The following is a 25,360-nucleotide window of genomic DNA, read 5'->3' on the forward strand; positions in this document are numbered from 1 at the left end:
TCCATTGTCTCTGTGATCAAAAAGACAGTGCAGGGAACTGTGGCTGTGAGTGACAGGTATGTCTGAGGGGTTCTGTCAGATCTCTTCCACCTGCTGCTCTACCTTTCAATCACAGTAAATGTAATTTACTGTGATACAGGCATAGTGTCACCCAGGAGGCACAGCTTTCCTGGTATGTGTGATGCAACTGGGACATCTTGTCTGTGTCTACCTCTCTGTGCTTCTCAGTACTGCAGATACAGGTGAGGAAAACACAGAACAGAGGCAGAAGGAATCTTTCCCTTGAGTTGCCAACAAACCCAGACAGATAGATTGAGTTCAGCACTTTCTGGGGATGTGCAGAACCCTGCCACGCCTGGCAGCCAGACCCTGGCCCCCAGTGGGGTCTCAGGCAGCCTTACCATGTGAGGGAAGGCTTTTGTGGGCCTGGGCCTCTGGGATTCTACACTGAGAGAGCCCTGGGAGCAGGCACAGGTAGCTGCCTTCTGACCAGCAAACCGCTGCCAGGCGGGTTTTTTTGTATCTCCTGCCTGTTCATTGTTCCAATGTCCTTGAGAGCAGAGGAGAAAGACTGCTAGAGCCCTGTGTAGAAATAAAGGGAGGTGTAACAAAGGACCAGGCAGGGGAGCTGGCACTGCTCCAGCTGTGGCACATCCTCCTCAGCCTCTCTCAGGGGATGAGGGAGGGCAGCAGGAGGCTGGAAAGAGCAGGACAGCAGCTCAGAGGAGGACTGTGGTCCTGTCGTGCAACTGGACATGAGTCTCCTCCTTGTTCCCACTGCAGCCACCCTAACACGCATAAATCTGCCACACAGCAGAGCCAGACGATGTGCAGCCTGCCCCAGGCTCTGCCCTCCTGTCTGCTTTCCTGCCTTTGTGCTCTGCTTCCTGAGCAGCCCCAGCCGCCGGCATTCCCGGAGCCAGCCCAGCCCGGAGCGCGGCCCCGCAGGGCAGTTATAAATTGTAGAAGTAACTCGGGGAGATGATGCTCCAGTAAAACCGCCCTTTCAGCGTAGTCCCCAGGAAGGACGCAAGCGCCGTGTTTGCTCGGAAGGAATCATTTAGCGGCGAAAAAAAAAAAAAAAAGTGGAAAGAATAAAAAAAAAAAGACAAAAAAGGCGGCGCGGAGGACGGGCCGGGGGCGGCCTGGGGAGCGGGGCCGGGCTCGGGGGGCGGATCGGGACAGCCCCTCCCGCCGCCGCTCCGCGCCGCCCGCCCCGCCCCGCGACCGCGCCCCGGCTCTTCCCCGCCCGTCGCCGCCGCCGCCCGCAGCTGCTGTCGCCGCTCCGCTCCGCCATGTCCGCCGAGCCGGCCCCGGCCGCCGCCGCCCCCGAGCCCGAGCAGGCCCCCGGCCCCGAGCCGCCGGCGGGCGGCGGGGAGGCGGCCGAGCACCGGGCGCTGGTGCTGACGGGCTTCGGCGGCTACGAGAAGCTGAAGGTGCAGGCGCGGCGCGGCGCCGGCCCGCGGCCCGGGGAGGTCTCCGTGAGCGTCCGCGCCTGCGGCCTCAACTTCGCCGACCTGATGGCGCGGCAGGGCCTGTACGACCGGCTGCCGCCGCCGCCCGTCTGCCCCGGCATGGAGTGCGCCGGCACCGTCCGCGCCGTCGGCGAAGGCGTCCGCGACCGACAGGTGAGGGCGGCGCGGCCCCGCCGCGCTGCGGAGTCCCGTGTGCCCCCCGGCCGCTCCACTGGGGCCCGCCCCGGGGCCGGGGCTCCCCGTCGGGGCTCCGGCACTGCTCAGCCCGGTCCAAGGCCCGTCCGATGCCGCCCGCGGAGGCTCCGGCGGCGGACAAAGGCCCCGGACAAAGGCGAGGAATCCCCCGGACGGCCCTGCCCGTCCCGCTCGCTCCGGGACGGCGGAAGCGCCGCCGCCCGCCCGACGGGCCGGGCTGAGGGGCCGGAGCCACGGGGAGGAGCTGGGAGCGGCCGTGTTCCTTAGACCCAGGAGGTTTTCCTAGGGTTGGACGTGTTTTTCCACGGTTGATGCTATTAAGCGTTACCCCAAGGCTCCTGCCTGTTGGCAGGATGATCCTTACAAGGGGCAGCAATGTTCAGCTGTGTTCAGACTCCTGCTCCCAAATTGAGTAAGGAGGGCAAGACATGAACCTCATCCCTCTTGCCTTGTTAGGGGTCTGTTTGTTTGGGCAGCTGGCAGGCAGCACCCTGGGTACAAGCCAGAGCCTGGGGTGCCTGCAGTCCCTCTGAGGGTCGAAGGTTATGCCTCACCCTGTGGTGAGAGGTGCTGTGCTGCAGTCTCCCGATGAGCAGAGTGCATGCTGTGAGCTCCTGCCTGAGCCAGGGCTGCTGCAGTCCCTGCAGACCTCTGCACAGAGAACAGCGTGCATGCACTGGCTGTGGCATACCAAGGGCAGGGCTGTGACGGCTTCTGCTAGCCTCGAGCTTGTTTTAGACCCACTTGTCCTCCAAATTTAGGTTGGCGATAAGGTAATGGTCCTGGCTCGGTCAGGGCTCTGGCAAGAAGTCGTGAATGTGCCGGCCAACCAGACTTTTCCAATGCCTGAGGGGATGAGCTTCGAGGAAGCAGCTGCTCTTCTTGTCAACTACATCACTGCCTACATGATCCTGTTTGACTTTGGAAACCTGAGACCCAACCAGAGCGTCCTCATCCACATGGCTGCAGGTAAATAGTTCTTGACAGCCTGTGTTGAGACTCTTGGCCTCACCATGCAGTTTCCAAATGGGTGGTGTGGGTAAGGAAGTGATCGTAATGGGGCCGGATTGACAAAATGTCACCTGGCAGAGGTGCAGGCTTCATGCTGGCCCCATTTCCCAGCAGCTGAGGTTGGTCTCTCCCAGTGTGTCCCAGGCATCAGCCTCACCAGGCAGAGCCTTTGTTCTGCAGGCTGTCACCAGTGCACAATCAGTGCAAACAGGGGTAATTTACCTATTCAGAGGTTTTTCTGAATAGGTTCTGAGGCTTTCTCACTGCTGGTTTTCAGGTGGTGTGGGAACTGCTGCCATCCAGCTGTGCAAGACTGTAGAAAACGTCACCATTTTTGGCACAGCATCTGCCTCCAAGCACGATTCCCTCAAGGAGAGTGGAGTTGCTCACCCCATCGACTACCGAACGATGGATTATGCAGAGGAGGTGCGGAAAATCTCTCCCAAAGGTACTACGTGGTGGAGGGTTTCTGCAACTGTCCTGCATTTCCTTCAAGTGCAAAGAAACCTCTAGTTACTCCCAGTTCTCTCTCTCTAGGTGTTGACATTGTCCTGGACCCGCTGGGAGGATCCGACACAACCAAAGCGTTTAACCTGTTGAAGCCAATGGGCAAAGTCATCACTTACGGTGCGTGTGAGCCCCGTGCCCACACCCAGTGCTTGTGCAGGGGGGCCACGTGGTGGCAGGGTGGGATCCACACAGGAATGCTTTGTGTTGCTCCGTGCCTGTGCTGTCAGGGACCATCGCTATTCCTGGCTGCTCTGTGTGTTGTAGTTCTGTTGTTTCATGAATGTCCTCAGGATGCTTCCCCTGGGTGAGGCACTGAGGGGAGTGAGATTTGTGTCTTGTCCCCAGAGCTCTGGTTACAGGCTCCAAGGCTCTTCCCTCCCAGGGCAAGATCTCTCTTTGAGTACAAGCCAGTGCCTGCAGGGGAAGCTGGAATGTCCTCATGGAGGAACAGAGGCACAGCTGCTTTGTCTGGGCTGAGTTAATGCACAGCCTTGCTTTTCTTTTAGAGGATGTGTGGGTGATGAGGTTTGAGGCTACTGAATACTTATCTCTCCATTCCCCAGCTCTGGAACACTGTGATTTTGTCCCATACACAAAGCCTTCCCACAATCCCCAGTGGTATTCCAGACACTTGCACCAGTGTGCTGCTTCTGCTGTTGCAGCCGTTGCAGCGTGTGACTCCCCTGAAGAAGCAGGGCTGTAGGAGAAGGGGAGAGCTGTCCTGCCAGCCTGGCTGGGTGGCACTCATAACCCTTTCTTGTCTCTACCAGTACTCTAGACTAGCTGCTGCTGCCTTAGGAGGGATGAAGAAAGGAATTTTACGTTTTTGTGATATATACGAGTGCTGATAATCCAGATTCTGGATTATCTTGAGGCTGAGACAGGTGCCTGTTTCACTGATGGTCAGATGGGCAGAGCCTCATGTAATCCAGTTCTCAGCTCTGTCCATCACTGGACAGTGAGTTGCTGTTCCCCTGTGCATTGTTTGAGCTGTTCCATGAGATGCCTGTTGCCTCTCATATTGTGTTCCAGCTCATCTGTAGCTTGTCTTCTTTTTAGGGGTAGCAAACCTGATCACTGGGCAAAAGAAGAACCTCGTGGCTATGGCTAAAACCTGGTGGAACCAGTTCAGCATCAATGCCTTGCAGCTCCTACAACAAAACAAGGCAGTGTGTGGCTACCACCTGGGATATATGGATGAAGAAGTTGAGCTTCTCAGAAGCGTTGTAGCCAAGCTGGTTAACCTGTACAGTCAAGGAAAAATCAAGCCTAAAATAGACTCTGTATGGCCCTTTGATCAGGTGAGTCTGAGCTAACATACAGGCTGGCTGGCAGCAGTTCAGAGTGAGCACCTTTGTTCCTGGGGCTGAACTGCTGGAAGTGTTTGATAACCATCTGTTTGCAGACGTTTGGTGCCTTTTTCCTTTTAAGATACTGTGGGTGAGTAAAGTGGCTCTGCTCTTCTGCTCCAGTGCACAGAGCTGGGCAATGCCAGACAGTGTCCCTGTGGAGTAGGGCAGGTGCTCAGCTGTGCTCCATGGGCAGCAGCAACCAGGAAGGGGCTGCATTATGCATCAGGCTGGAGTCTGCCCTGAGCCTGCACCCTGTAATTAAGCAGGCCAGATGGGAAGGTTGTTGCTGCCCTTCCAAGAGTGAAAAAGAGCTCTGGCAGTGAAGCAGAATGAGGATGTTGGAAGGGAGCAGCAGGTTTTTCAGTAGCTCTGCTCAGTGTTGTTGCATGGATGTGTCCAGGCAAAGTCAGGCTCTTCCCTTGGAAATCCTGTGCTGGGGCAGGACTTGCTGCAGGGGAGCAAAGAACTTAGTGATGATCAGTCAGTATTCGTACCTGATACCTGTCCTATGGAGAGGCTTAAGGAACACTTGGATTCCAGGCCTGGCACTTGCTTGGACTGCAGAGAAGGTGCCTCTGGGTTATCCTTTAGACTGGTCTGGGTGGACTGAGGGGCCCAGAAAGGGCATGGATGCACCGTACAGGGTGGGTGGGGATCTCACCAGATTCCTTTTGCTTCCAGGTGGCAGAGGCCATGAGGCAGATGCAAGAAAAGAAGAATGTTGGAAAAGTCATCCTGGTTCCTGAAGCACCGAAGGAAGAATCCAAAAAAGCAGAGAACTAAAGAAAAGAGATGTATGCAGATTATGAATTCATGGTTTAACTCCCTGAACTCTTTGGGACCTGAAAATGGACAGATCAGTAGCTTCCATCTTCACCAGTACAAGAACATCATGGTTATCATTCAGATGAGGTTTGCATGCTCTTGTCGTGACTGACCCTTTGCCAGATATGCCTCCTGCTCTCTCTTTTGAAGGCTGTTTATTTTGTACGGTTTTCTAATCACTTGTTTCTCTACTGAATTTCCAAACTAACCTTATTTTTCTCACAGTGCAGCTGAAGCTTCCAGGCAGTTGGTGACTAACAACTGCACAGCCTGTCACTGTAAAGTCATGGCCAAATGTACTGTAGCAACTGCCAAGTATCTCTGCAGAAACTGAGCCCTGATGAAGTGTTCTCACTGTCACCTTTGTGAAGCCTGTTCAGCAGAGAATTGGCCAAATGTAGGGTGTTTCCTCCACAGCCAAAGGAAAGCACAGCTGGCCTCGTTTAATTCAAGCAGGGGTTTCTCTTCTGTTCACACTAGCCCTGCTCTTTCCCCTCTGCTTTTGTAGGCCACTAACACAGTCAGATAGTAGCAACTCCTGTTGTCTTTGCCTTGACCATCCTGGTTAATTTGGGGTCTGTGGCATACCGTGCTTGATTTGCAGTTACTTCTCTTTGCAGTCAGCAAATACCCTGACAGGCTGAGCTGGGCTGTGTCTCAATACAGAAGAAAAGTTTCAATTGGGTAACTTGATCTTGTCCATTTTCTGTTTCCAAACTGGATAGAGAGATCTGAACTGTGTCTGATTCTTGGAGACCATAAGGACTCAACTGTGTCAAACGACTGGAACAATTGATGTTGGCTCTGTGCTTTATTATGTTGGGCTTCAAGTTGGTATTGCTAAGGCTAAACTTCACCCTCCTGTTTGTGTTTCCAAGGGCTGCAGTGTTGAATTGGACTTCATTGAGATGGGAACACTCACACCAGCTTGGGGTTCAGTGCTGCAGTAGGGCTTGACTCTTCTTCCTGTGAATCTTTGACTCATGGGACCCTTGGGCTCTCTTCCAGCACTGAGGGTTTAGGAGCTGACTGTGGTGTTCCTCCTATAGCAGAACTTTGTTTCTCTTCTGCTTTTCTTCTGTGCATTTGAAAATGGAGCTGTGCAGAGATCCAAGCCCAGTTCTGTGAGCACCTTGAGTCCTGGGTGGTGCTGTGCTTCCCACTGGACCCTGCTTGTGGTCCCAGGCAACTCTGGTGCTGTTGGTACTTGCTTTTGAGGCTTTGTCATGGATTGTAGGTGCTGTGGGCTTTTGGGCTTCATTTTGGATTTTAAAAGGTAAACCCAAGGGCACCAAGAAGAGCTGCTCATCATGGAAGAACTCAGGCTTCAGGAGCAAAACCTTGCAACCAGAAGTCCTGCTTAACCAGCCCCCAGGCAGGGCCCAGGGCCCAAGGAGGGCGGGTGCAGGGCCCCACACACAGCCCCCCTGGCCCCTGAGAGAGCCCACGCAGGGCTGGGGGTCCTGTGCAGGGGAGGAGTGTGGCTTCTTCCTCAGCCTGCTCTGTCCTCCAGCAGGGCTCCTGTCTATCAGTGCAGCTTGTAGTTCAGGTGCTTGGGCTCAGTCCAAAGTTCTTTAGAAATGCATAGGCACAGCTTGCCTGGCTAACTTTAAATATTGAAACAACCCTGTTCCCTACAACTTCAGAGGAGTGCTGGAGCCTTCTCACAGATCCTTGTCAGTTCATCTCTTGAACTTCATAAATATGGGCTGATGGAACTCGCAAGCACAACTTCTTATCTTTCTGAATCCAAAATCTTGCTGCTTCTTTCAATCTGCCCTGTCCTGCTAATTTAGATTAAATCCAACAGTGTTTAATGCTGCTTTACTAGGTCTGACAACAGGACTGTCCAAATTGCTGAAATGGAAAGTCTGGACCTGTTCCTCTGAGAAACTGGACCTTACCTTGATGACAGAGCAGCGTGCTCAAATGGCACCCAACCCTGCACATCTTCAGGTTCTACTCACTGGTGAAAAGGAAAACTATCCCAGTGTGTTTCACAGTAACATCCTCTCCCTGCTTTACTCTTGGGTCAAGCACGTGCTCAGTGCCTTACTGATGGCCTTGGGTTGGGTGTTGTGGCCCAGGAGCCTCACAGCTTCCTGTCAGACCCCCCTGACCCACAGGAAACAGCATCTCAGTGCCTTCTGCTACATGACTAGGAAGTCACTGGAGCCTTTTCCATTCAGGCCAGGTATATTGCCAAAATCCTGTTTTGACTCTTGCTAGCTCTCTTTTGTGAACACTGGTGATGTCATTGGAATTTCTGTGAACAAGCTGTACTCTTCCCAGGTGTTGTAGCCTTTCCAGGGCTGTCTTGGTGGTTCTGTGCTCCCCAGTCCAGAAGACCTGTTGTAGAGCCCTTGTCTCCCCCAGGGTGGCTGTTTGGCTCCTGGCAGTCCTCGAGTGAGGCTTTATCTGCTGCCCCGGCCTTGGCTCTCTGGGAACAATCCCTATTCCTGTATCTGCTCACGTGTCTCCTGCATACAAATTCCTGAAGCCCTTATCGGGGCAGGAAGAATGCCAAGCAGTTACTGTGTGTTAGAATTCAGCACTGGCTGTTTTGTGTCCCTTGGTAGCAACAGTGTTTTCTATAGAAAGACCAAGATTAAGTGTAACCTTGCTCTCCTCTGCCCCTGCTCGATGCTCTGCTGTGGGTGGGTGCTGTTGGTTGTTTTTTGATTTTGGTTTTTTACTCTTTTTTTTATGGGACAATAGGTATAGAATCTACATAAAACAACTTCAAGGGTCTTAATCAAGTTAACCAGCAGGTTTGTATACAAGGACCAAAGTAAAAAACCAAAAACAAACACTAGTATAAAAATCATTCCACTCAACGTTGCTTGTTTAGGGCAAAGCTGTGCTAGTGAGGAAGTGGGAGATTCCTGTCCTTAATCACGTGTGCCATTCCAGCTATCAGAAGTGCAATTTAATGTTTATTTTACTGATTGTCTGACTCTAAGGTTCTCCCATGAGGAGTACAAGTGGAAAGTGTGAGTAAGGGGTTGATGAGCAGAGGAGGGGTCCCCGGCCCTGCCTGCCACAGGGGGCTCGGCATGGGGTGCCTGTGCAAGTGCCTCTCCTGTCATTGCTGCAGTGGCCTCCCAGGCATAAAGGGCAACTCCTTTGCTTCACCAGGCAGCTGTTGCCACATTTTTGACTCTTTGGTTTCTCTGAAGCTTCCTTACATTGCATGCTGACCACAGGAGGGGAAGGGAGCAGAGGTGGCCTCCACTCGGATGGAGGAACATGGCCCTTGTCAAGTACTGTGGGAAGGAGTTTGGCTGTACATTTTGTTTCAGACACCTGTGTTAAACTAGAATTGATTGACCAGAGACAAATAAGAAGCACTGTGGGTCTTAGGCTTCAGCTGGTGCAGAATTCTGGCCCACTGACAGCTGCTATCATAGGTGTTACACCACTGGTTGCCTGAAGTCTCTGGTGTGCTGAGCCCTCATGATGGCAAAGTGTGACTGGCAAGTAGTACCATGAGCATGATGTGAAACACATTAGACTCTGAGTGAGCCTCTTACAACATATAGTCTGGTCTGTACTGTCTGAGTCATGTTGATTTGCAGATATGTGATATGAGTGATGCTCATCCTACGGACATCCTATGGAAAATCTTTGTTTAAAAATATATATTCTGCTTTGTGCGTGTAACCAAGCTGGACAGAAAGGAAGTGTGCCCCTGATGTTTACATGATTATGTGTAATGCTCCTCTCTCAAATGTTACCATATGCCTTATGTGTTTCAAATGGTAATTAAAAGCATAACAAAACCGTCCATGGTACACTGCTCAGGTTTCTGTTGGCATGAACCCTCTGCCCTCAGCTCGGCCTCTGGACAGGTTCAGTTGATAAAGTGTAACTCTCCCAGCATGAGGAGGTGCCTCTGCTCTGGAAGACAACTATTAATTGTTGCTCCTAACACGCTGTTCTGGAAGGCAGCTATGGTGATTTTTTGTTTGTGAAGCCCTTAGCTGAGCTCTGCCCTTTGTGTCTGGGGTGTCCCAGGTGGGACTGAAGGAGGGTACCTGGGCTGAGGGTAAGACAAGCCATGAACAACCACTACTGAACGTGAGAATAAATCCTTTTTATTTATGTTTCTCCACTTAGAGACTGTCCTGGGAGGCAGCTGTTGCAGGTGCTGAAAGCTGTTAATGTTCTCTCCAAGAGAGCACCAGGTCACCTGCTGGCCCCAGAGCAGGTGCTGGAGAGGGGCTGAAGCATGAGCTGTCTGCTGAGGCATGAAGAGCTGACACTAATGACAGCTTATCTCTGGCCCTGGCTCTGGCGGCAGCTGAACTGGAATCTGCCTGTAGGAGGTGGAAGGTACTTCCAGAAGCTGAGGCTGGACTAGGCACAGGCTCCTGCTAAGGTTTGGGTCATGCTGCTGGAAGCCACACAGGGCTCAGCCTGAAATCAGCTGAAATCAGGTGTGTAACTGGCTGGCAGGACACACAGCCAGGAGGAGCTGGAGTTTCTAGGAAGTGCTGATCCACGCTGAGGCCTGTGTGGGGCAGGGACGGAGGTGCTGCTGTCGCTGATGTGCAGGTTTCTGGCTACCTATGGGGACACAGGAGCTCCTTGGATAAACACCTGCTTTTTCCTGAGCTGTCTCTGTTAAGCTGCAGTTTTGTCAGCAGGAAAGGAAGGCGAAGCAAAGCCACAGGCTGTGGCCACGGGAGTCTCATGCAATGCCCAGTTTCTTCAGAACCGTGCGGACCTCCCGGAGATACTGGGCGTCCGGGTAGCCGTTCCTGTGGGGCAGAGGGGGAAGTGCTGTAAATCCTGCTGATGTGCCAAAATCACAGAGCGGGGAGCAGCAGTTTGGTTATGCCCCAGCCCTTCAGCAGGGGCTGAGGGTGGAAGTCCTGCTCCTGGGAGCTGCTTCCACCTGCAGGCACAGCTCGCACCCAGTGCTGGCTCCAGAGCCCTGTCACGGGAAAGGCTGTAAGTGAACAGGGCCTGGAATTCCTGTCAGTGAGGAATTTACAGGTGTGGGATGGGCAAGGGCTTTTGCTCTAGCTGGAGGGTGCCAGGGGTGGTCTGCCACACCATAGCTGCCCTGCAAGCTGAAGCAAAGGGAGGCACCAACTGTGGGAGCATGGAAGAGCCACCCCTGCCAGGATTTACTGAGCCCATGGTTCTCCTCTAATTGCTAAAAAACCCACAACCATACCCAAAACTTAGGATGAGCTGGGCCATACCTGGCTTTGCCTCCACCAAAGGAGGTTTTGTGTGGGATAAGGCCCCATGTCACTCTTTCCTCTCCATTGCAGGACTTGATCTGGAATGTCAGTCCATGCTCAAATGCTTTCTTCAGCAGCATTGCTGTCTTCTGCCCTTCCTTGTTGTCAGGCAGGAAGGCACAGAAATGCCCCCCTTTGTAAGACTGTCCTGGGCGAGGGTCTCCAACCTTAGAAGAGGAATAAGATGTTTTAAACAGTGGCTGGAGTGCTGTGCTTCTGAGGGGACTTCTGAGGTTTGCACCAGCTTGAAAGGTACACCAACGACCATGGTCCCCAGGGGCTGATAGTCACTGTCATCTAAAAACAGATCATACTTGCTCCTCTTCAAAAGCAGCAAGCTGCTCCCAAACCTGGTGTGAAGCTTCTTGCCTTCCCCAGGTCAATACCTCTGCTGCTTTCCACATGAGGTGGGGAGCTGCACACACACACTTGCCCCCCAGCTGCACACACACACTTGCCCTCCCCCCAACCACCCTGACAGCCCCCCTGCTTGTGCTGTGGAGGGATGGGGAAGCCCCATGGTGGGTACCTACCCCCTGCACGCCGTCAGGGATACTGTAAGCAACTTGAAGCGTCAGGTCTCGATAGTAGCCGGGCAGGCTCTGAGATAGAGAGGAGATCTTGAATGTCCCCGGGATCCTGGGACTGGGGGCAGCTGAGGAGAAGCTGCAGCACGCTGGCCTCACACTGTCTGCTGCAAAACATGTCCTGCACAAGGCATGACCGCAGGGGCCCTGGCAGGTCACCCCTGAGCCCTGGCAAGCATCACACCGGCCCAGGGGAACGGTGCTGCTTTCCTGTCCAGGGCTGGAGTCTCTTCTCTGCTGTGATGGGAGGTCAGGCTCCTCCTGCTCACTGCTCCTGCGCTTTGGGAGCTGTGTCCTTCCCTGGCCCCTGGGCTCTGCTGCAGGTGCCTGTTGGGCCACAGCTGGTGGCAGCTCAGCAGCTGTGGCCCTGTACAGCCAGGTGGGCAGGGAGTGAGGAGCCCCCTCAGCCGCAGGGACTGGGGAGCGCAGCTGTCCCATCGCTTCATTGTGGCCTCCTCTGCTCTTGCCTTTGTCTCTTGCAAACTGGAATCTATCTGGCAAAACCTGTTTTAGCCGGGCGATGTCAGTCTCCCCCAGGGACAATTTTGTCTTCAGCTGTTCCTGGGACTCCCTCAGACCAGCAGGACTTGGCTTATCCCCCGCAGCAGGGTTCAGAAGGCTGCTTCCTCCTTGCCCAGTCCCAGAATCAGCATGGCCATTGGCCTCCTCCTGCCCCCTTGCCTGCTGGAACCTCCAAGGACTGGGGGACCTCTTTTCCTCGGTTTCTGGCACCCAGGAAGCCCTGAGCTTATCACTGGGGACTGCTTGATTGCTGATGTTCAGGTGCTGCAGGCCCATCTGGAGGGACTCCAGACTGCTGGGAAGGGCTGCATCCGGCACTGTGTCCTGGCTTCTACTTGGCTGGATGACACTTGATTGCCCTGTACTCTCTGGTCCTGGAGACATAGATGAAGACTTCAGGGCACGTAGCCTCCTGGAAGAAAACATGTGGAAGGCCTCAGTCACTCCTGGCAGCATTCCCTTGGGATAAGCAAGATATAGCTTGTACTTGTCTTTGTGGAGTCCAACCTGGAGGGATTTTCCTCGCAAGAGGCTGCACAGTTCACTCAGGGCACTGTCATCTGGACCATCTACAGCAAGCTCCGAGTAGCTCAGACTCTGACACACCAGGTCAGGGCACTTCTGCACAAGAGCTTCCACCTGCCATTTAGCCTGGAAGAGCCTGCTCCTGTCCTCTGCCTGCAGTGTCAGCACTGCACAGTCCCCAGCACGGCGCTCCGAGATCTGCACCTTCCCCCCCCTGCACAGCTTGTCAATAGTGACACGGCAGGTGTCTCTCAGGTAAGACCACTGCAGAAAGTCCAGGCTCATTTCCTCACTCACCCTGCTGCTGCCACTATCTCGGGACTTGTTGCTTTCCTCTGACCTCGGCAGGGAGAAGCTGTTGGACCGGCGCAGCAGAGGCCTGGATGCAGAGGGTTTGGAGTCTAAAGCAGAAGAGGTCCTTGTCACATCAAAGGTGCTGGAGGTGCCAGAGAGGGAATGGTGCCCAATGGGACCTGAGCCTTTAGAGTCCCCAGGATGCTGTGAAGTGCTGTTTTCTTTGCCCCCAAAGGACGACAGCACCTTGTGTCCTGGAAGCCTGACACCTCCTTCGACATGGTCCCGTTCTGTGGGGTCATTCTGCTGAGGCTCTGCTGCTGACCCCAGAACCTCACCTGCTGTAGGGACAGGAGGCTGATACTGCTGGGTCAGTGCTGTTGGGTCACTCAGACCAGGAGCATCTGATGAGTGTTTCCTGGAAAGCTGCACCTGTCCCACCGGCGGAGAGTCCTGATTCAGCAAGAGGCCCTGGCCAGCCTGAGACCTGTCAGCTTTCAGGGCACTGAAGTTGGCAGCTAGCTTAAGCTCGCCTTTCAGCTCTGGCCTGCCTGAGCTGAGCTTTGTCACTGAGGAGTCCACAGGCACTTTGGGCAGACGTAGTGGAGCCTCTGTGGTGCTGGAGGCTGTGGGTTGTGGGGGCTGGTTGCTGCTCAGCACCTCAACTGCGTGTGCAGCACTTCTCCTGGTGATGGAATGCTGAAGGTACTGCTTGGCCTGGGACACATCAACGAGGTTTCCAATAAGATAAATCTGCTTCACGTCCTCGTGGCAAAGCAACTGGGGATACAGCTTCTGCAGCTCGCGTGTCAGAGCCCTGAGTGCCTGGCTGTCCAGTCCCAGCCCTCTCTTGGCGATCTTCTCCTTGCGCAGGCTCACCTCCAGCTGCTGGTAGAGCTGCTGCAGGGCCAGGCGGGCCTCTCGCAAGGCCTCCATGTCCCCAGCCAGACCTCCAGATGGCTGGAGGTACAATATGGTGATGCCATCGCTGGTAACATCCACCACATCCACGCGATGCTGGTGTAGCACACTTTGGTACTTGGCAGCACAGAACCTCTGCATGTACAAGTAGATGTCCAAGTCCATCATTAGAGAAAATTCCTCCAGCTGTTCCACAGCTTCTCCATCCACTGGGCCCCGAGGTGATGGGATTTTAGCTGTCATTTCACACTCCTGGTCCCCATTTGGCAGCTTTGCTGTCTCTTCTGCTGACTCAGTGGAGTCAGGCACTTGCTGGTGATCGTGCATTCCCATCTCTTTGGCTCCACGGCTGGAACCTGGCAGGAGGATCTCCCCAGTGGCTTTGCTCCCGAGGTTCAGGCTGCCCAGCAGGTCTCTGCTGAAGGCCTGCAGCTCAGTGAATGGGCCCTGGACTATGCAGTGTGTGTTTTTAGAATCGAAGTTGAACTGCACATTGCTGTAGCCCTTGTGCAAGTCCCTCAGGAGGGTTTTGCCAGTAGGAAGCTTGCCATAGTCAATTATCATGCACGCACGTATGAAGATCTGCAAGTAGATAGCAAGGGAGTGAGAGAGCAAGGACCAAAAATAACCCCCCTCCAAGGCACAAGAGAAGGTAAGTGCACCTGGCCCCTGTATTATTATGACAGAAGAGACGACCAGTCCTCCATCTCTCTCCCTCAGCATCCAGCTTTCAAGAGAGATGGAGCCTGACACAGGCAGGACTGAAAGACCCACACTAAGCAACTCCTCAACCTTGTGCACTTGTCAAAAGCTTTCTGCAACCAAGGAATGAGAGGGGGAAGTCACACAGAGATGTGACTGCACTTCTACACACTGGGAGCTCTCCAAACAGCCGGTACCTCATCGGGGCTCAGCTCCTCAGTGTGCAGGGTCACCTCCAGTGGGTACTGCATCCCTCCGATCGCCAGCACGTGGTCCTTCAGCTTCAGGATCCTCTGGGCCACTGGTGGGGAAAGCCACCCGAACCTGCGTCAGCCCAGCTGAGGGGCAGCTGCGGGGCCCGGGGCCGGTGGGACAGGGGCACGGCGGGGCTGGGGATGGCGGGACAGGAGACGGCGGGACAGAGCCCCCGAGGGTCCCGCGGCCGTTACCTTCCGGCGCCTCGAAGGTGATGAGGCCGCAGGGCGGGGGCCCGGGCAGCATCCGGACCTCGGCGATGTCCCCGCCGCCGTTGCGGGAGCGCAGGAAGTGGATGGTCAGTTTGTCGGCCACCCTGTCCGGAGGCAGCTCTGCAGGGAGGCCCCGCACCCGCACCGTGCGCCCCGCCATGCCCGCGGGGAGCGGCCGCGCCCGCCGGGCCCTGCGCCACCGGGGAGCCTCCCGGGAGCCCCAGCGGCGGCTCCCCCGCTCCGCCGCACCGGGGCCGAGCCCGCCCCGTCACACCCCGGCCCTGCGGCCCCTGCCCGGCCCCGGCCGCGCTGCCGCAGGGAAACGAAAGCGAAAGCGGGGCCGCCCCGCCCCGGCCGGCACCTCCCCGGGCCCCGCGGGACGGCCCGGCCCCACGGAGCGCGGCCAGGGGGCCCGGCGCCGCCGCCCCCATCCCGGGAAGGGCCCAGCCCCCCGACGGCTCTTGCATGCAGCTCCCGGCCCGACCCCAGCACGACAGACACGGTGCTCTCGCCAGATGCTTTAATTCTCGCCGTGCCGGGGGGCCCACGGAGCCCCACGATCTCGGCTTGACGGGGATGACCAGGACTAGCCCTGGGATGGCCAGGACTAGCCCGTGTCCTCCACAAACACGGCCCTCCCCGTCCACCCTGCTGGGACGTAGGCGAGGGCATCCACCTCCCCGCCGCCGAGGCTGGGCTTCTGGAAGTGGATCTCCAGGGTGTCTCTCATGGACTCATCAAACAGCACATCGGGAATGCCAGAAAGCAGGACAGTCCTGGGACAGCAGGAGGGCTGGAGCTGGACAGAGACAGGGATGAGCTGTGTGGTGGAGTAGAGAGAGGGGCTTCAGGAGCCCCCCACCTGTGCTGCCTCGGCACAGGCTGGCAGGTGCTGCTTGTACAGGGTTCGTGCCTTTACCTGCAAGTTGGTGATGTCTCCATTCATGTATGGTGATATTTTGACTTTGTATTTTTCTCCCAAAATAGGAACCTGGATGTATCCTCTCTCAATTAGCAGCTCTGCGACTGAAGATGGAGAGGAAAGCCCTGAACTGCCCAGGCCCCAGATGAGCTTCAAGGGAGGTTATGTCCCTGGCATAGGCACCAAGGCTGACACTGCCCAACTCATTGTCAAGCTCATCTACACCAGCATAGTCTCAGGGGAGGCAGGACAACCTGGGCTCACTCTGCCTTCCCTGTTCCTCAGACACAGCTACATCTGCCCTCAGGAGATGACCCATTTCCCTCCAGAACAGGCTGGGCTGCTCCACCCTTGCCAGCCGCCCAAGCTCAGCACACCCCACACACCTCCATCCTCTCTGAAGGTCAGCACCACCTGGCCAGAGTCTTCCTGGAACTCCCTCCTCTCCACCTCGCTGCCCCCATTCTTTTTCTTGCTGAAGAAGAGCTCCAGCTTGTCCAGCAGTGCATCCTCAGTGATGTCCCCGTTGGGCAGGTCAGACACAATGATGCTCCTGCTGCTCTGAGTCAGCCTCATCTGTGAGTGGCACAGGCCATTCAGTGCCAGAGCAGGACCGGCCCCAGAGCTCAGGGGAGCAGCACTGAGTGGGGCTGGTAGCAGTGCCCTGGTGGTGGCAGTGCCCTGGTGGTGGCAGTGCCCTGGTAGTGGCAGTGCCCTGGTAGTGGCAGGCTCGAGCAGGGGGGAGCATTGTGCCCAGGGCAGCTCTGTGGTGTGGGATGCAGCAGGCTCTCAGGCCCTACCTCCAGGGCAGATGGCAGCAGTATCTCCACAGGTGCTGCCTGCACTCGCATTCTGCACTGGTCAAGGTCCTCCACTTCCTCCCAGCAGCTCAGCTCCACCACGTGCTCTTTCACCTCTATGATCCTCTGGGCCACTGCAAGCAGGGAGAACCCCCAGCACAGGGCAGTGACTGCCTGCTCCCAGTAGTCTGTGGGACAGGACAGAGCAGGGAGAGGCCCCAGCACAGGGCAGTGACTGCCTGCTCCCAGTGCTCTGCAGAACAGGGCACAGTGCCAGCAATGCTTCGGGGAGGACCCCCACACAACACAGGTGGAGAGGCAGCACCGAGCCCTGGAGGGAACACAGGGCAGGCCCCAAAGTGATTGAGCAGGACACCAGGCCAGGGCCGTGCTCTTCTCACACTTACCCTCTGCCTTCTCAAAGGTGATGAGAGCTGAGCCCCCTGGCAGAGGGTAACGGATTCGTGGGGTGAGCATCAGTTTGTTCATGTCCTCCTTGTTTGCTGCAAGTCCCTTAAACACCATTTTCTTCTCTGGCAAGCCAGACTGCATCTAGGTTCAAGTACAGACAGCACCTGGAGGAGACCAGACCCTGCACAGGCATGTCTCAAGCTCATGGCTCAAAATAAACAGCTGGAGAGCCTCAGCAGAGTCTCTCGTAGGGTCTGGCTGTGCCTGGAGTCCCAAAGCCATGACTGGAGCTCCTGGCTGTGGAAAGGAGCCACCTGTCAGCAGGAGCTGTGCCAGTCACCACACAGTGCCCAGCTGCATTTGCTCGCAGCCTCTCCAGTCAGGCTTGCACTCTTGCCAGCAGACCTGAGCACCCACACACACTCTATTACCATCACAAGATCACCCTGGGGGACCCTCTTCAATTCTTCCAGTTTATTTTTCAGGACCTGCTTCTCCTTCATCAATCTGGTGTTCTCCTCCTGTGCTGCAAAAAGCTCCATCTGGAAGGAAGGAAAGAGGGGGCAGTAAGGGAACACCAGGACATGAGGGGCTGCAGCACACTTCTCATTCTGAGCACAGCACTATTCTTGGACACAGCTTCACCCACACCATTTTCCTGCTCTTGACTGCCTGCAGCCCTGCCCTGGCTCCTTGCCCTTGAGGACAGCTCCCCCTTCACCACCATGGCAGTGCCTCACTTCCCAGCACAGGCCTGTTTCCTGTGAAACCTCCACCAGACCCAGAGCAAAGCGATCTCAGAGCAGTGAGCACCGTGATGCAGCCCCTCCACCACCCACACCTTTCCAAGCCAAAGACACATCCTCTCAACACCAACCTGGTGGGCCTTCTCTTCACCTCTGTTTAAAGACATTCGATGTTCAAGAATTTTGTGCAGTACTTTTCCCTCTTTCCTCAGCTCTTGTGTCCTTTGCTCTGTAGCTTCCTTGGCCATTTGTAGCTTTACACAGTCTTGCTCCAGAAGACTGTAAAGCTCCTGTGAGAAGCACCATCAGACAGTAAGACCCTGCAGACATTGTGCCACCCAACTGGCCACCCAGCCCCAGCACAGGCTGCTCCTTTGGGAATGAGCCCAGATCCCAGGACAGGCTCTCTTCTCCATGGGATTAGCCCTCTCTGCCACCTCTGGCTCATAGTCCAAGAAAAGACACTCGATCTCATGGCCAGGGCTGGCTGGGCAGATCCAGGGGCGATCCTGGGCGTTGGGATCCAGCCGATCAATCCCCTCTCCTGGACGCACCTTGAACTCCTCGATCTCCCGCCGGAGCTGCTCGGGGCTCTGCGGGCCGTCGGGATCCAGCCGATCAATCCCCTCTCCCGGACGCACCTTGGACTGCTCGATCTCCCTACAGAGCTGCTCGGGGCTCTCCGGGCCGTCGTGCAGCCGGACGAAGGAATCCTAACCAGAGGAGGGGTCTCAGCCTCTCTGCGCCCGCCCCTCCGCCCCCCGCCCCGCAGGTCCCCGCGGCTCAGCTCCTCCTCACCTCTTCCGAGTCCATCCCCGCGGCGCTGGGACAGCACGGACCGGAGCCCAGGGGAGCCCTCCCTGCCCGGTCTCCGCTGCCGGGGAGGCCCACGCCGGCTCCCTTTCGCTTTCGCTTTCGCTTCCGCGGCACCGCCCCGCCCCGCCCCTGCCGGAGGAAGGCACGGACCGCCCGGCCCCCCCACGGCCCCAAACCCCGTCAACCAACCCCATCTCCCTCCCATGGAACCCGCCTCCCCCAAGCACCCGACTGTCCTGCCCGAAACCAGGAAATAAACACCTAAATAAATACAAACACAACCTCTTCCTGCCCTCCTCTTGGGTTTAACAACCCGAGCCAGCCCCTGCTCCCCCCTCAGGTGGCCGCAGCCAGCATCACCCCGTTCAGGAACCAAAAATCCAACACCCTCAGGTTGGTCCCCACATGAATCACCCTGCACTCAGCAGACACTTGGAATCATCCATTCACCTTCCCTCTTCCACCCCTTTTATCTCACAGGAATCATCACAGTTTTGGGAATAAGAGATTTCCAGTGCAGCAGGAATGACATCAACCTAAAGGTGCAGGAGAGAAGAGCAGCCCTGGCCCCACCCAGTGCAGGAGGTGCCCCAAGGCAGTCCCAGAGGCTACATCTGCACCCTTGGCTCAGGTGCTGACACTCACCTGGACAGCCATAGCTTTCCAGCTCTTAGAGACACAGAGCAAGCACAACCATACCACAGAGACCACTGCTTTTTTTTTTTTCTGAATAACAAAACAACATGGTTTTTAATAAACATTTATTGATGCAACCTTGTTACACCCCTAGAATCGCAGCTTCTGGAAGAACCACTTGTTCTTGCCGGTTTTGTACCTGAAAGAGAACACAAAGGTTAGAGAAGGCTCTGTACCAGCAGGTAACAGAACCAAACCTGCACCTGAGCTGTCCCAGGCAGACAGGAAGCAGCAACCAGCTTACTCAGAGACAATTCACTTGGTCTCTCCAGCCTAGGCTGCAACTAGACCTGCTTTAAATATTGAAACTCTAAGGGAAGCAAGGGCCAGCTTCCAGATCCCTCATGAAGGACACCCACCACTCCCATGGACATGAGCACAGCACATGGCTGTCCTGCTGCACACCTTGTGTGGAAGGCAGTAACCAGGAGCTGCCCTCAGAGAACAGTGCAGGGGCTGCCTGAAACACCCTGGGTCTGAGGCTACACAGCTCCTTCCTCTGAAGGAGCTTCTGAACAGAAAACCAAAAGGGTCGGTAACCCAAGCACTCCTAGGCAAACATAAGCACTACCCCAGGCCACTCAGCCCAGTGACAGAGAGGGAATGGATGAAGTGGCAGTGGGATGCCAGAGCATCCATTGGCACCTGAAAGGCCTTGCTCACACCTGCACAATGCTGCACACACACAGTGCTGCACACACGGACAAGGGAGAAGGAACATGCTCACCAAACGTGCATGCAAGGAAGCTGGGGCACAAGTGCCAAACTGGGGACTCACAGGCTGTGGCACAGCCACCCAAGTCCTTGCCCTGGGGACGAGCACCAACACTACTGAAGAGACAAGATCCCAGCTCACCTTTCCTCAAATTTCACCTTGGCTTCGCGTCTCGCTTTGCGTTTCAGAGCAGGGTCCCTGAACACATCCTTATTGACCACTGTTTTGTCCAGGGGAATATCCACAGAATACCTAGGCAAAAGAACAGCATGGTTTGAAAGGGCCACAGTACCTGGCACAGGGCTGAAAACCGAGCAGGAAGCCAAGAGCAGTCTAACTAGTGCCAGGTCAAGGAGCTAGAGCTCTTAAAGCTTCCTCAGTTCAGGAATGACTGAACCACTAAAGGATCCCCAGTTCAACCTATAAAGAAAACAGCCAACTGCTTCCTGAGGGATGCACAGCTCTGTCCAACGTGCTGCCTGGGAGCTGCTCCGAGAGCTCCAGGGCACAGGGAGAAATGGCTCTGCCAGCCCCAGACAGAGTTGTTTCAAATGCTCCTCTGCTGACACTCCCTGAACAAGGGGAAGGCTCCTGTGGCTAAATTAAGAGCCAGTTGCCTCATTCCAGAAGTTAGTATTTCCCCTCAACCTCAGACCTTCAACTCCCTGTTTTTGCAGAGCCTGAACCTCATGTTCACTCAGCCACGGCATTAACAGCCTCGGTGACTCTGGGCGTTCACTAGAGCACACGAGAACCGCGATCCCCAGATGCAGCCGAGACTCCTCCAGCCGACACTGCCGGCAGCAGCGCTGTCGGGGCCGCACTCACCGGGTGGGCATCAGATGGTTGTAGTTGTAAACCTTCACGAAAGACTTGATCTTGGACCTCTTCGCGATCTTCTTCTTGCCCATGGCAGCCGTCACCTTGCGCGGGTAGCGGTCGATGCCGGCCACCAAAGCGTGGCTGTACGGGCGGTCCGAGGTGCCATCGTCGATGTTCTGAAACACACGGGCCGCAGCGGCGGTGGCACCGCGGGGACCCCGCCCGTGCCGCCCCCCCGGCACGACCGAGCGGAGCCGCGCCCGGAGCGGCCCCGCCGGATCATCCCCGCGCTCACCTTGACGATGACGGCCTTGCGCCCCGAGTAGCGGCCGGCCAGCACCAGCACCACCTTCCCCGGCTTCATGAACTTCCCCATCTCTGCGGACACAGCAGCCGGCTGTCAGGCCGAGCCCGCGCCGCGCCCCGCCCGCCGCACTCGCGGATGGCGGCGGATCCCGCGCCCGGCCCCCACTCACCGAGGCTCCGCCGCGATGGCGCCCAGGCCGGAAGAGGAAGCTGCGGCCGCGCCCCGCCCTTTCACGGCGCGATCGCGCGTCACTTCCGCCGCGACACCGGGAGCCGCTGCCGGCACCGGGCACGGCGGGGCCGGGTGTGTCTGCGCCCCCCATCCCCGGGCACGGCGGGGGCCGCGTAACGGAGCCGGTAACGGACACAGCACACGGCACGGTGGCGGGCTCGGCCCACACGCACTACAGCGGTATTTAATACACCCCGCGAGACACCGGGCCGTGCTGGCCCTTGCACAAAAGCCTGGAACAATTTGCTCGGACCGTTGGAGAAAGCAGCCTGGCAGCCCGAGAGACGCGGGTTGCGGAGCTGCTGGAGGAGACCCTGGAGCCCCAGGGCACCTGTGTATCTGCCTCTCTCTTCTACATCCACCTTGGAGAGGGCAAGTCCCGTGCGACTGGGCAGTCCCCGAGGTGCCTCAACACCTGCCAGCCTCGCTCCTCCATGAGGGGTCTTGTGGGTACATCATGTGGAGCACAGACGGTGAGAAATAACCACACAGGAGCTTAGCTGCAGGTCCCCTCTGCCCCCCACCCCAACACTCACTGGCACCTGGGCAAGGCAGTTTTGCCCCTGAGAGCAGCAGGGCTGGGGTAAGGAGGTGCTGCCCATCTCACAGCCTCCAGCAGCTCTGCAGGGACAACCTTGGACAACACACACTTCCAGCATCACGACACTCTTAAGATTTCCCTAAAAGCAAATATCAAAGAGACAAAGTTGGGTCTTACAAAAGCCAGGCTTCTTGAGCCCAACAGCTGCCTACTTGTGGAAAATGGATGATCTACAATAAAAACACATCAAAAAGCATCTTTGATGTTTTTCAGCTGCCGAACAGCCAGATCAACCGGGAGACTGAACTTCAAGTTGCTCAGGCGGCTGAGGAGGGTGAGTGCGCTCTCAAAACCCGTGTTGGCCATGTAGCTCCAGGGCTGGTAGTGGGACTGCACTAGAGCTCCAGACTTGCAGATGAGGTTGAGCCAGGAGACCAGGCGCTGCTCGTTCAGCGCCATGCACACCAGCGCCTTCAGCTCCGAGTCCGCGCTGCGCTTGAAGGGGCCGTGCTCCGTGAGCACCGTGTGGATGGCAGCCAGCAGGCTCTGCTTGGGGGTGGTGGCCACTGCTCCTGTCACAGGCAAGGCGAAGGACTGGGAGAGCTTGCGAGCCGGGGATTCCACGAAGGCTTGTCCGTTCTTAGCATTGTAATACTTGACAAAGAGCTCCCAGGGGTGCATGGTCCGCGGCGAGGGGGTGAATGCAGGGATCAAGCACGCAATGGGTGCCAACACCAGGCTCATGCCAGGGGAAGAGGCGTAGAGCCCGTGAGCCATCAAGTCCCGCAGAGCGACCGTCAGCTCCCTGCGCACAGCCAGAGTCAGCTCGTCTCTGCCTCCCAGGGGAACATCCTGCAGCTCAGAGCAGACAACCTGCTCTGCCTGTTGGTGTTTCAAGGCGAGCTGCCTCACCCGCTCCACCGACAACTCCAGTTTCTTAATTAAGGGGGAGAAGTCCTTGTTGTCTTGGTCCTTCTGCCAGAAGGTGCGAGGGATCTGACCTGTGGCACAGCCAAACTGGCTGACAGCAAAGATCTGCAGCACAGCCAGCACACGGCGCATGAGCTGCAGGCCCGTTTCTCTCATCCTTTTGGCATCTTCTGGGTTCACTGACCAGGTGAGAAAAGAGAAAAACATACTCTCGTTAGGGAGTCAACAACGCTGCTTGTTCATACACACAAAGGGAGTGTAAATGTCTGCAAACTCCATCAGGCCAACATTCTGACTAGCAGCACATCCCTCATGCTACACTACTTAGTTCCAGTAAGTTCGTGGGATAAGTAGGGAAGTCTCAAACCCTGAAGAACACTGGATCCCCCCAGCTCACAGTACCTGCTTACAGAGTTCAGAGCTTGAAGTGCATGAATTAGAGTGCATCAGACAGGGCTGCTCGGTCTGTCTGCGTTTTGCACTATCAGCAGTCCCTTCCTGACCCCTGCTGAGTACCAATCCCACCCTCTCTGCCACACATTCAGGCCCTCTGACTGCTATGAGGATCACATAAAGGGAGGGTAAAGGAACTGGACACAGGCCCTCAGCAGTGGGACTGGGGAAGTATAGAGACCAACTGCCAGGAAAAAGCAGAGTATGACTGGTTTGTGCCTGTCAAAGCTCCAGGGAGGGACAGACAGAACTGTGCTGGCAGTGCCAAGCCCAGTGGTGCCCACCTCTGTTCCCAGAAGGCTGGGTGCTGGGTTTGTAGGAGCCCCCGCAGTCACAGTGTCCATCTTCTGCCTTACCAGAGCTTCCAACTTCATCTACAACAAGGATTTCACACCATTATTTCACATTTATGAATTTCAGCTGTGCATACAGTATTAAGGTCAACATTCCTCAGACCTCTCTGGACCTCTTTTGCCACTCTATCCTTTTCCTCACCATCAGTTTAGAGAGATTTCTACTTTCCTGTGACACAGAAGCTGTTTCCAACATCTGTGACCTCCCTCCTCATGACTGTGTCAGGGAATTACACAGCAATTCAGTCTGCTCATCCAAAAACTCATCACTGACCCTGAATGAAGTTGATGAACATTTCGAGGTCCCTTATCTGGGTCTTCAGTTGTTCCACCAGCTGCTCTTTCACCCTGGCTGGATTTACAATCTGTGCTATGGCAGCATCCACCCGCTGCCGCAGTTCCTCTGGAGAGAGCGTTGCAATATCTTCACTCAAGTCCATGTCCAGCTTCTTTATCAACTCATTTATAATCATCTGCAAAATACAAGTGAGCAGCATGATTTCACTGTGTGGCACTGCTGCCCAGGATATCCCTTTCCCAGACACTCGCTTGGAAACAGGATGCCTCTGCTGCACAGAAATAACTGCAAAAGACACAGGTTCATATGTGTAGAAAAACTCCTGACGCTATTTCAGCTGCTAGCAAGAAATACAGATTAATAACCACCTACAGTCTGTAATCCCTCACAAGGGCTAGGAAATGCAGGAGGTTTTGTGAGCCTTACCCGTTGCCTTTCCATAACCACAGACTGTGGCAAAGAGTCATAGCTGCCCTCTTGGTAAGCAAAGGTCTCCAGGTCATCCAGCTGTGTCTTGAGCTGCAGGATCAGCTCTCTGTGCTTCTCCTTCTGGACCTCAATTTGTTCCTGCTTCTCTTGCTCACCCTGAAAAAAAGTTACCAGTAAATCAAATTGAAGGCTTATTGTCTTAGTCAGGCCCCAGAGAACAAGATCATGACATGAGGAATGTTTCCTGCAGCTCATGCACTTCACTAGCGAGCACTGCAAACCAGCCTGAGAAAGAAATGTGTCTAAGCACCAAGACGAGGTGCCAGCCACATCACCTCATCTGACAGGGGAAGGAAAGTGCTTCTCCAGGCCTCCTGCACCCACACCCCATCCCACAAGGCAGGGATCCAGGAAGAAAGTGGCCAAATAACGTGTATGTAAATAACGTGTTCATATCACAGATCCTCTGACTCACCTGTGCCGTAGGTGGGAGTGGAGCGGTGACACACCACTCAGGGCTTTAGGGCACGTCCCTGCGAGCTGGCACCGAGTCAGCAGGGCCCTGAGTGTGTCTGGCACCGATCTCTGTGCAAACACCAGCACTGCGGGCAGCGCAGCTGCTGAGCCCCCGCCGGCAGCGCTAACGGGCTTCAGCCGGGACACGCGCACTTAGAGATGCCGGGGCGGGCAGCGCGGGGCCAGGAGCCACGGGACGCCGGTACCCGCGGCGCCGGTGCTCTCTGTGCCCAACCAAGGCCCCGCTCCGCCCGGCCGCGGGCACTCACCGGGGCGGCGCCGAGCCCGTGGGGCAGCGGCGCGGGGCAGCCGCGGAAAGCGAAGTCCTCGAGGTCGCGGAGCAGGCGCTGCTGCTCGGCCGGGCCGGCCCGGGCCACCTGCCGCAGCCGGAACTGCACCTGAGCGAAGTGCGAGGCGAGCGCCAGCAGCGCTCCGTGCAGCCGGCGCCGCTCGGCCCGCAGCCGCGGCACCGACTGCGGCGACCCGCCGCCTGCCACCTCGTCCTCGTCCTCTTCCTCCTCTGCCTCCTCTTCCTCCTCCGCCGACACGGCGCCCACGGGCGCCCAGCGCTCGCCGGGGCCCAGCGGGCCGCCCTCCGCCTCCATGGCCGCGGCTACCGGCGCCGTGACACCGCCGCCATCTTGCCGGCGCGGGGCGGGGCAATGGGCGGGGCCAGCGCGCCCCCTCGCGGCCCGGTGGGGCGGTCGCGGGGGCCCCGGGGCGCGCACAGCGG

The 25,360-nt window shown here is 56.5% G+C and overlaps 5 protein-coding genes across 6 annotated transcripts; 1 reads left to right on the forward strand and 4 right to left on the reverse strand.

The window, feature by feature from the left end:
• The first annotated feature begins 1,295 nt into the window (after positions 1-1,295).
• Positions 1,296-9,155, forward strand: VAT1 (vesicle amine transport 1). The gene is made up of 6 exons (XM_032711288.1): positions 1,296-1,628; positions 2,432-2,639; positions 2,959-3,129; positions 3,219-3,308; positions 4,251-4,492; positions 5,225-9,155. The coding sequence occupies exons 1-6, from the start codon at positions 1,296-1,298 to the stop codon at positions 5,324-5,326; spliced, it is 1,146 nt and encodes a 381-aa protein (XP_032567179.1). The 3' UTR covers positions 5,327-9,155.
• Positions 9,156-9,443: 288 nt separating this feature from the next.
• On the reverse strand, positions 9,444-14,803 carry LOC116798696. The gene is made up of 5 exons (XM_032711287.1): positions 14,624-14,803; positions 14,372-14,475; positions 11,157-14,054; positions 10,582-10,790; positions 9,444-10,131 (listed from the first exon to the last, which is right to left on the reverse strand). Exons 1-5 carry the CDS (start codon positions 14,799-14,801, stop codon positions 10,062-10,064), a joined length of 3,459 nt encoding a protein of 1,152 aa, XP_032567178.1. The 5' UTR covers positions 14,802-14,803; the 3' UTR covers positions 9,444-10,061.
• Positions 14,804-15,147: 344 nt separating this feature from the next.
• Positions 15,148-18,455, reverse strand: IFI35 (interferon induced protein 35). 2 transcript variants are annotated; one of them, XM_032711254.1, is made up of 9 exons: positions 18,319-18,455; positions 18,075-18,233; positions 17,652-17,810; positions 17,206-17,316; positions 16,771-16,915; positions 16,364-16,497; positions 15,950-16,139; positions 15,561-15,667; positions 15,148-15,440 (listed from the first exon to the last, which is right to left on the reverse strand). In XM_032711254.1, exons 1-9 carry the CDS (start codon positions 18,331-18,333, stop codon positions 15,249-15,251), a joined length of 1,212 nt encoding a protein of 403 aa, XP_032567145.1. In that variant the 5' UTR covers positions 18,334-18,455; the 3' UTR covers positions 15,148-15,248. The 2 variants fall into 2 exon arrangements, with proteins under 2 accessions (XP_032567145.1, XP_032567146.1); XM_032711255.1 differs by having other exon boundaries at positions 18,162-18,233; positions 18,319-18,439.
• Positions 18,456-19,080: 625 nt separating this feature from the next.
• On the reverse strand, positions 19,081-21,103 carry RPL27 (ribosomal protein L27). Its single transcript, XM_032711103.1, has 5 exons — positions 21,046-21,103; positions 20,865-20,947; positions 20,576-20,745; positions 19,889-19,999; positions 19,081-19,171 (listed from the first exon to the last, which is right to left on the reverse strand). Exons 2-5 carry the CDS (start codon positions 20,943-20,945, stop codon positions 19,123-19,125), a joined length of 411 nt encoding a protein of 136 aa, XP_032566994.1. The 5' UTR covers positions 20,946-20,947; positions 21,046-21,103; the 3' UTR covers positions 19,081-19,122.
• Positions 21,104-21,265: 162 nt separating this feature from the next.
• Positions 21,266-25,267, reverse strand: RUNDC1 (RUN domain containing 1). Its single transcript, XM_032711097.1, has 5 exons — positions 24,897-25,267; positions 24,109-24,267; positions 23,659-23,857; positions 23,316-23,405; positions 21,266-22,757 (listed from the first exon to the last, which is right to left on the reverse strand). Exons 1-5 carry the CDS (start codon positions 25,230-25,232, stop codon positions 21,895-21,897), a joined length of 1,647 nt encoding a protein of 548 aa, XP_032566988.1. The 5' UTR covers positions 25,233-25,267; the 3' UTR covers positions 21,266-21,894.
• Between the last annotated feature and the right edge of the window lie 93 nt (positions 25,268-25,360).

This window comes from Chiroxiphia lanceolata, chromosome 26 (assembly GCF_009829145.1).
Source record: "Chiroxiphia lanceolata isolate bChiLan1 chromosome 26, bChiLan1.pri, whole genome shotgun sequence".
NCBI classification, from domain to species: Eukaryota; Metazoa; Chordata; class Aves; order Passeriformes; family Pipridae; genus Chiroxiphia; species Chiroxiphia lanceolata.

Bases quoted from the DNA above. Each gene is read 5' to 3' on its own strand.
- LOC116798696 (XM_032711287.1), bottom strand. From the start codon at position 14,801: ATGGCGGGGCGCACGGTGCGGGTGCGGGGCCTCCCTGCAGAGCTGCCT. The intron at 14,055-14,371 runs GTACCGGCTGTT...ATCTACTTGCAG, and splicing joins AGGAGCTGAGCCCCGATGAG to ATCTTCATACGTGCGTGCAT. The intron at 10,132-10,581 runs GTATGGCCCAGC...TCTGCCCCACAG, and splicing joins TTTGGTGGAGGCAAAGCCAG to GAACGGCTACCCGGACGCCC.
- VAT1 (XM_032711288.1), top strand. From the start codon at position 1,296: ATGTCCGCCGAGCCGGCCCCGGCCGCCGCCGCCCCCGAGCCCGAGCAG. The intron at 1,629-2,431 runs GTGAGGGCGGCG...CTCCAAATTTAG, and splicing joins AAGGCGTCCGCGACCGACAG to GTTGGCGATAAGGTAATGGT. The intron at 2,640-2,958 runs GTAAATAGTTCT...GCTGGTTTTCAG, and splicing joins CCTCATCCACATGGCTGCAG to GTGGTGTGGGAACTGCTGCC.
- RUNDC1 (XM_032711097.1), bottom strand. From the start codon at position 25,232: ATGGAGGCGGAGGGCGGCCCGCTGGGCCCCGGCGAGCGCTGGGCGCCC. The intron at 24,268-24,896 runs GTGAGTGCCCGC...ACTTTTTTTCAG, and splicing joins ACGGGCTCGGCGCCGCCCCG to GGTGAGCAAGAGAAGCAGGA. The intron at 22,758-23,315 runs GTGGGCACCACT...TCACCTGGTCAG, and splicing joins CCAGCCTTCTGGGAACAGAG to TGAACCCAGAAGATGCCAAA.
- RPL27 (XM_032711103.1), bottom strand. From the start codon at position 20,945: ATGGGGAAGTTCATGAAGCCGGGGAAGGTGGTGCTGGTGCTGGCCGGC. The intron at 20,000-20,575 runs GTGAGTGCGGCC...TCTTTTGCCTAG, and splicing joins AACCATCTGATGCCCACCCG to GTATTCTGTGGATATTCCCC. The intron at 19,172-19,888 runs GTGAGCTGGGAT...GTTCTCTTTCAG, and splicing joins AAGGTGAAATTTGAGGAAAG to GTACAAAACCGGCAAGAACA.
- IFI35 (XM_032711254.1), bottom strand. The intron at 17,317-17,651 runs GTTGGTGTTGAG...CCTTCCTTCCAG, and splicing joins GTGAAGAGAAGGCCCACCAG to ATGGAGCTTTTTGCAGCACA. The intron at 16,140-16,363 runs GTAGGGCCTGAG...TGCCACTCACAG, and splicing joins TGCTGCCATCTGCCCTGGAG to ATGAGGCTGACTCAGAGCAG.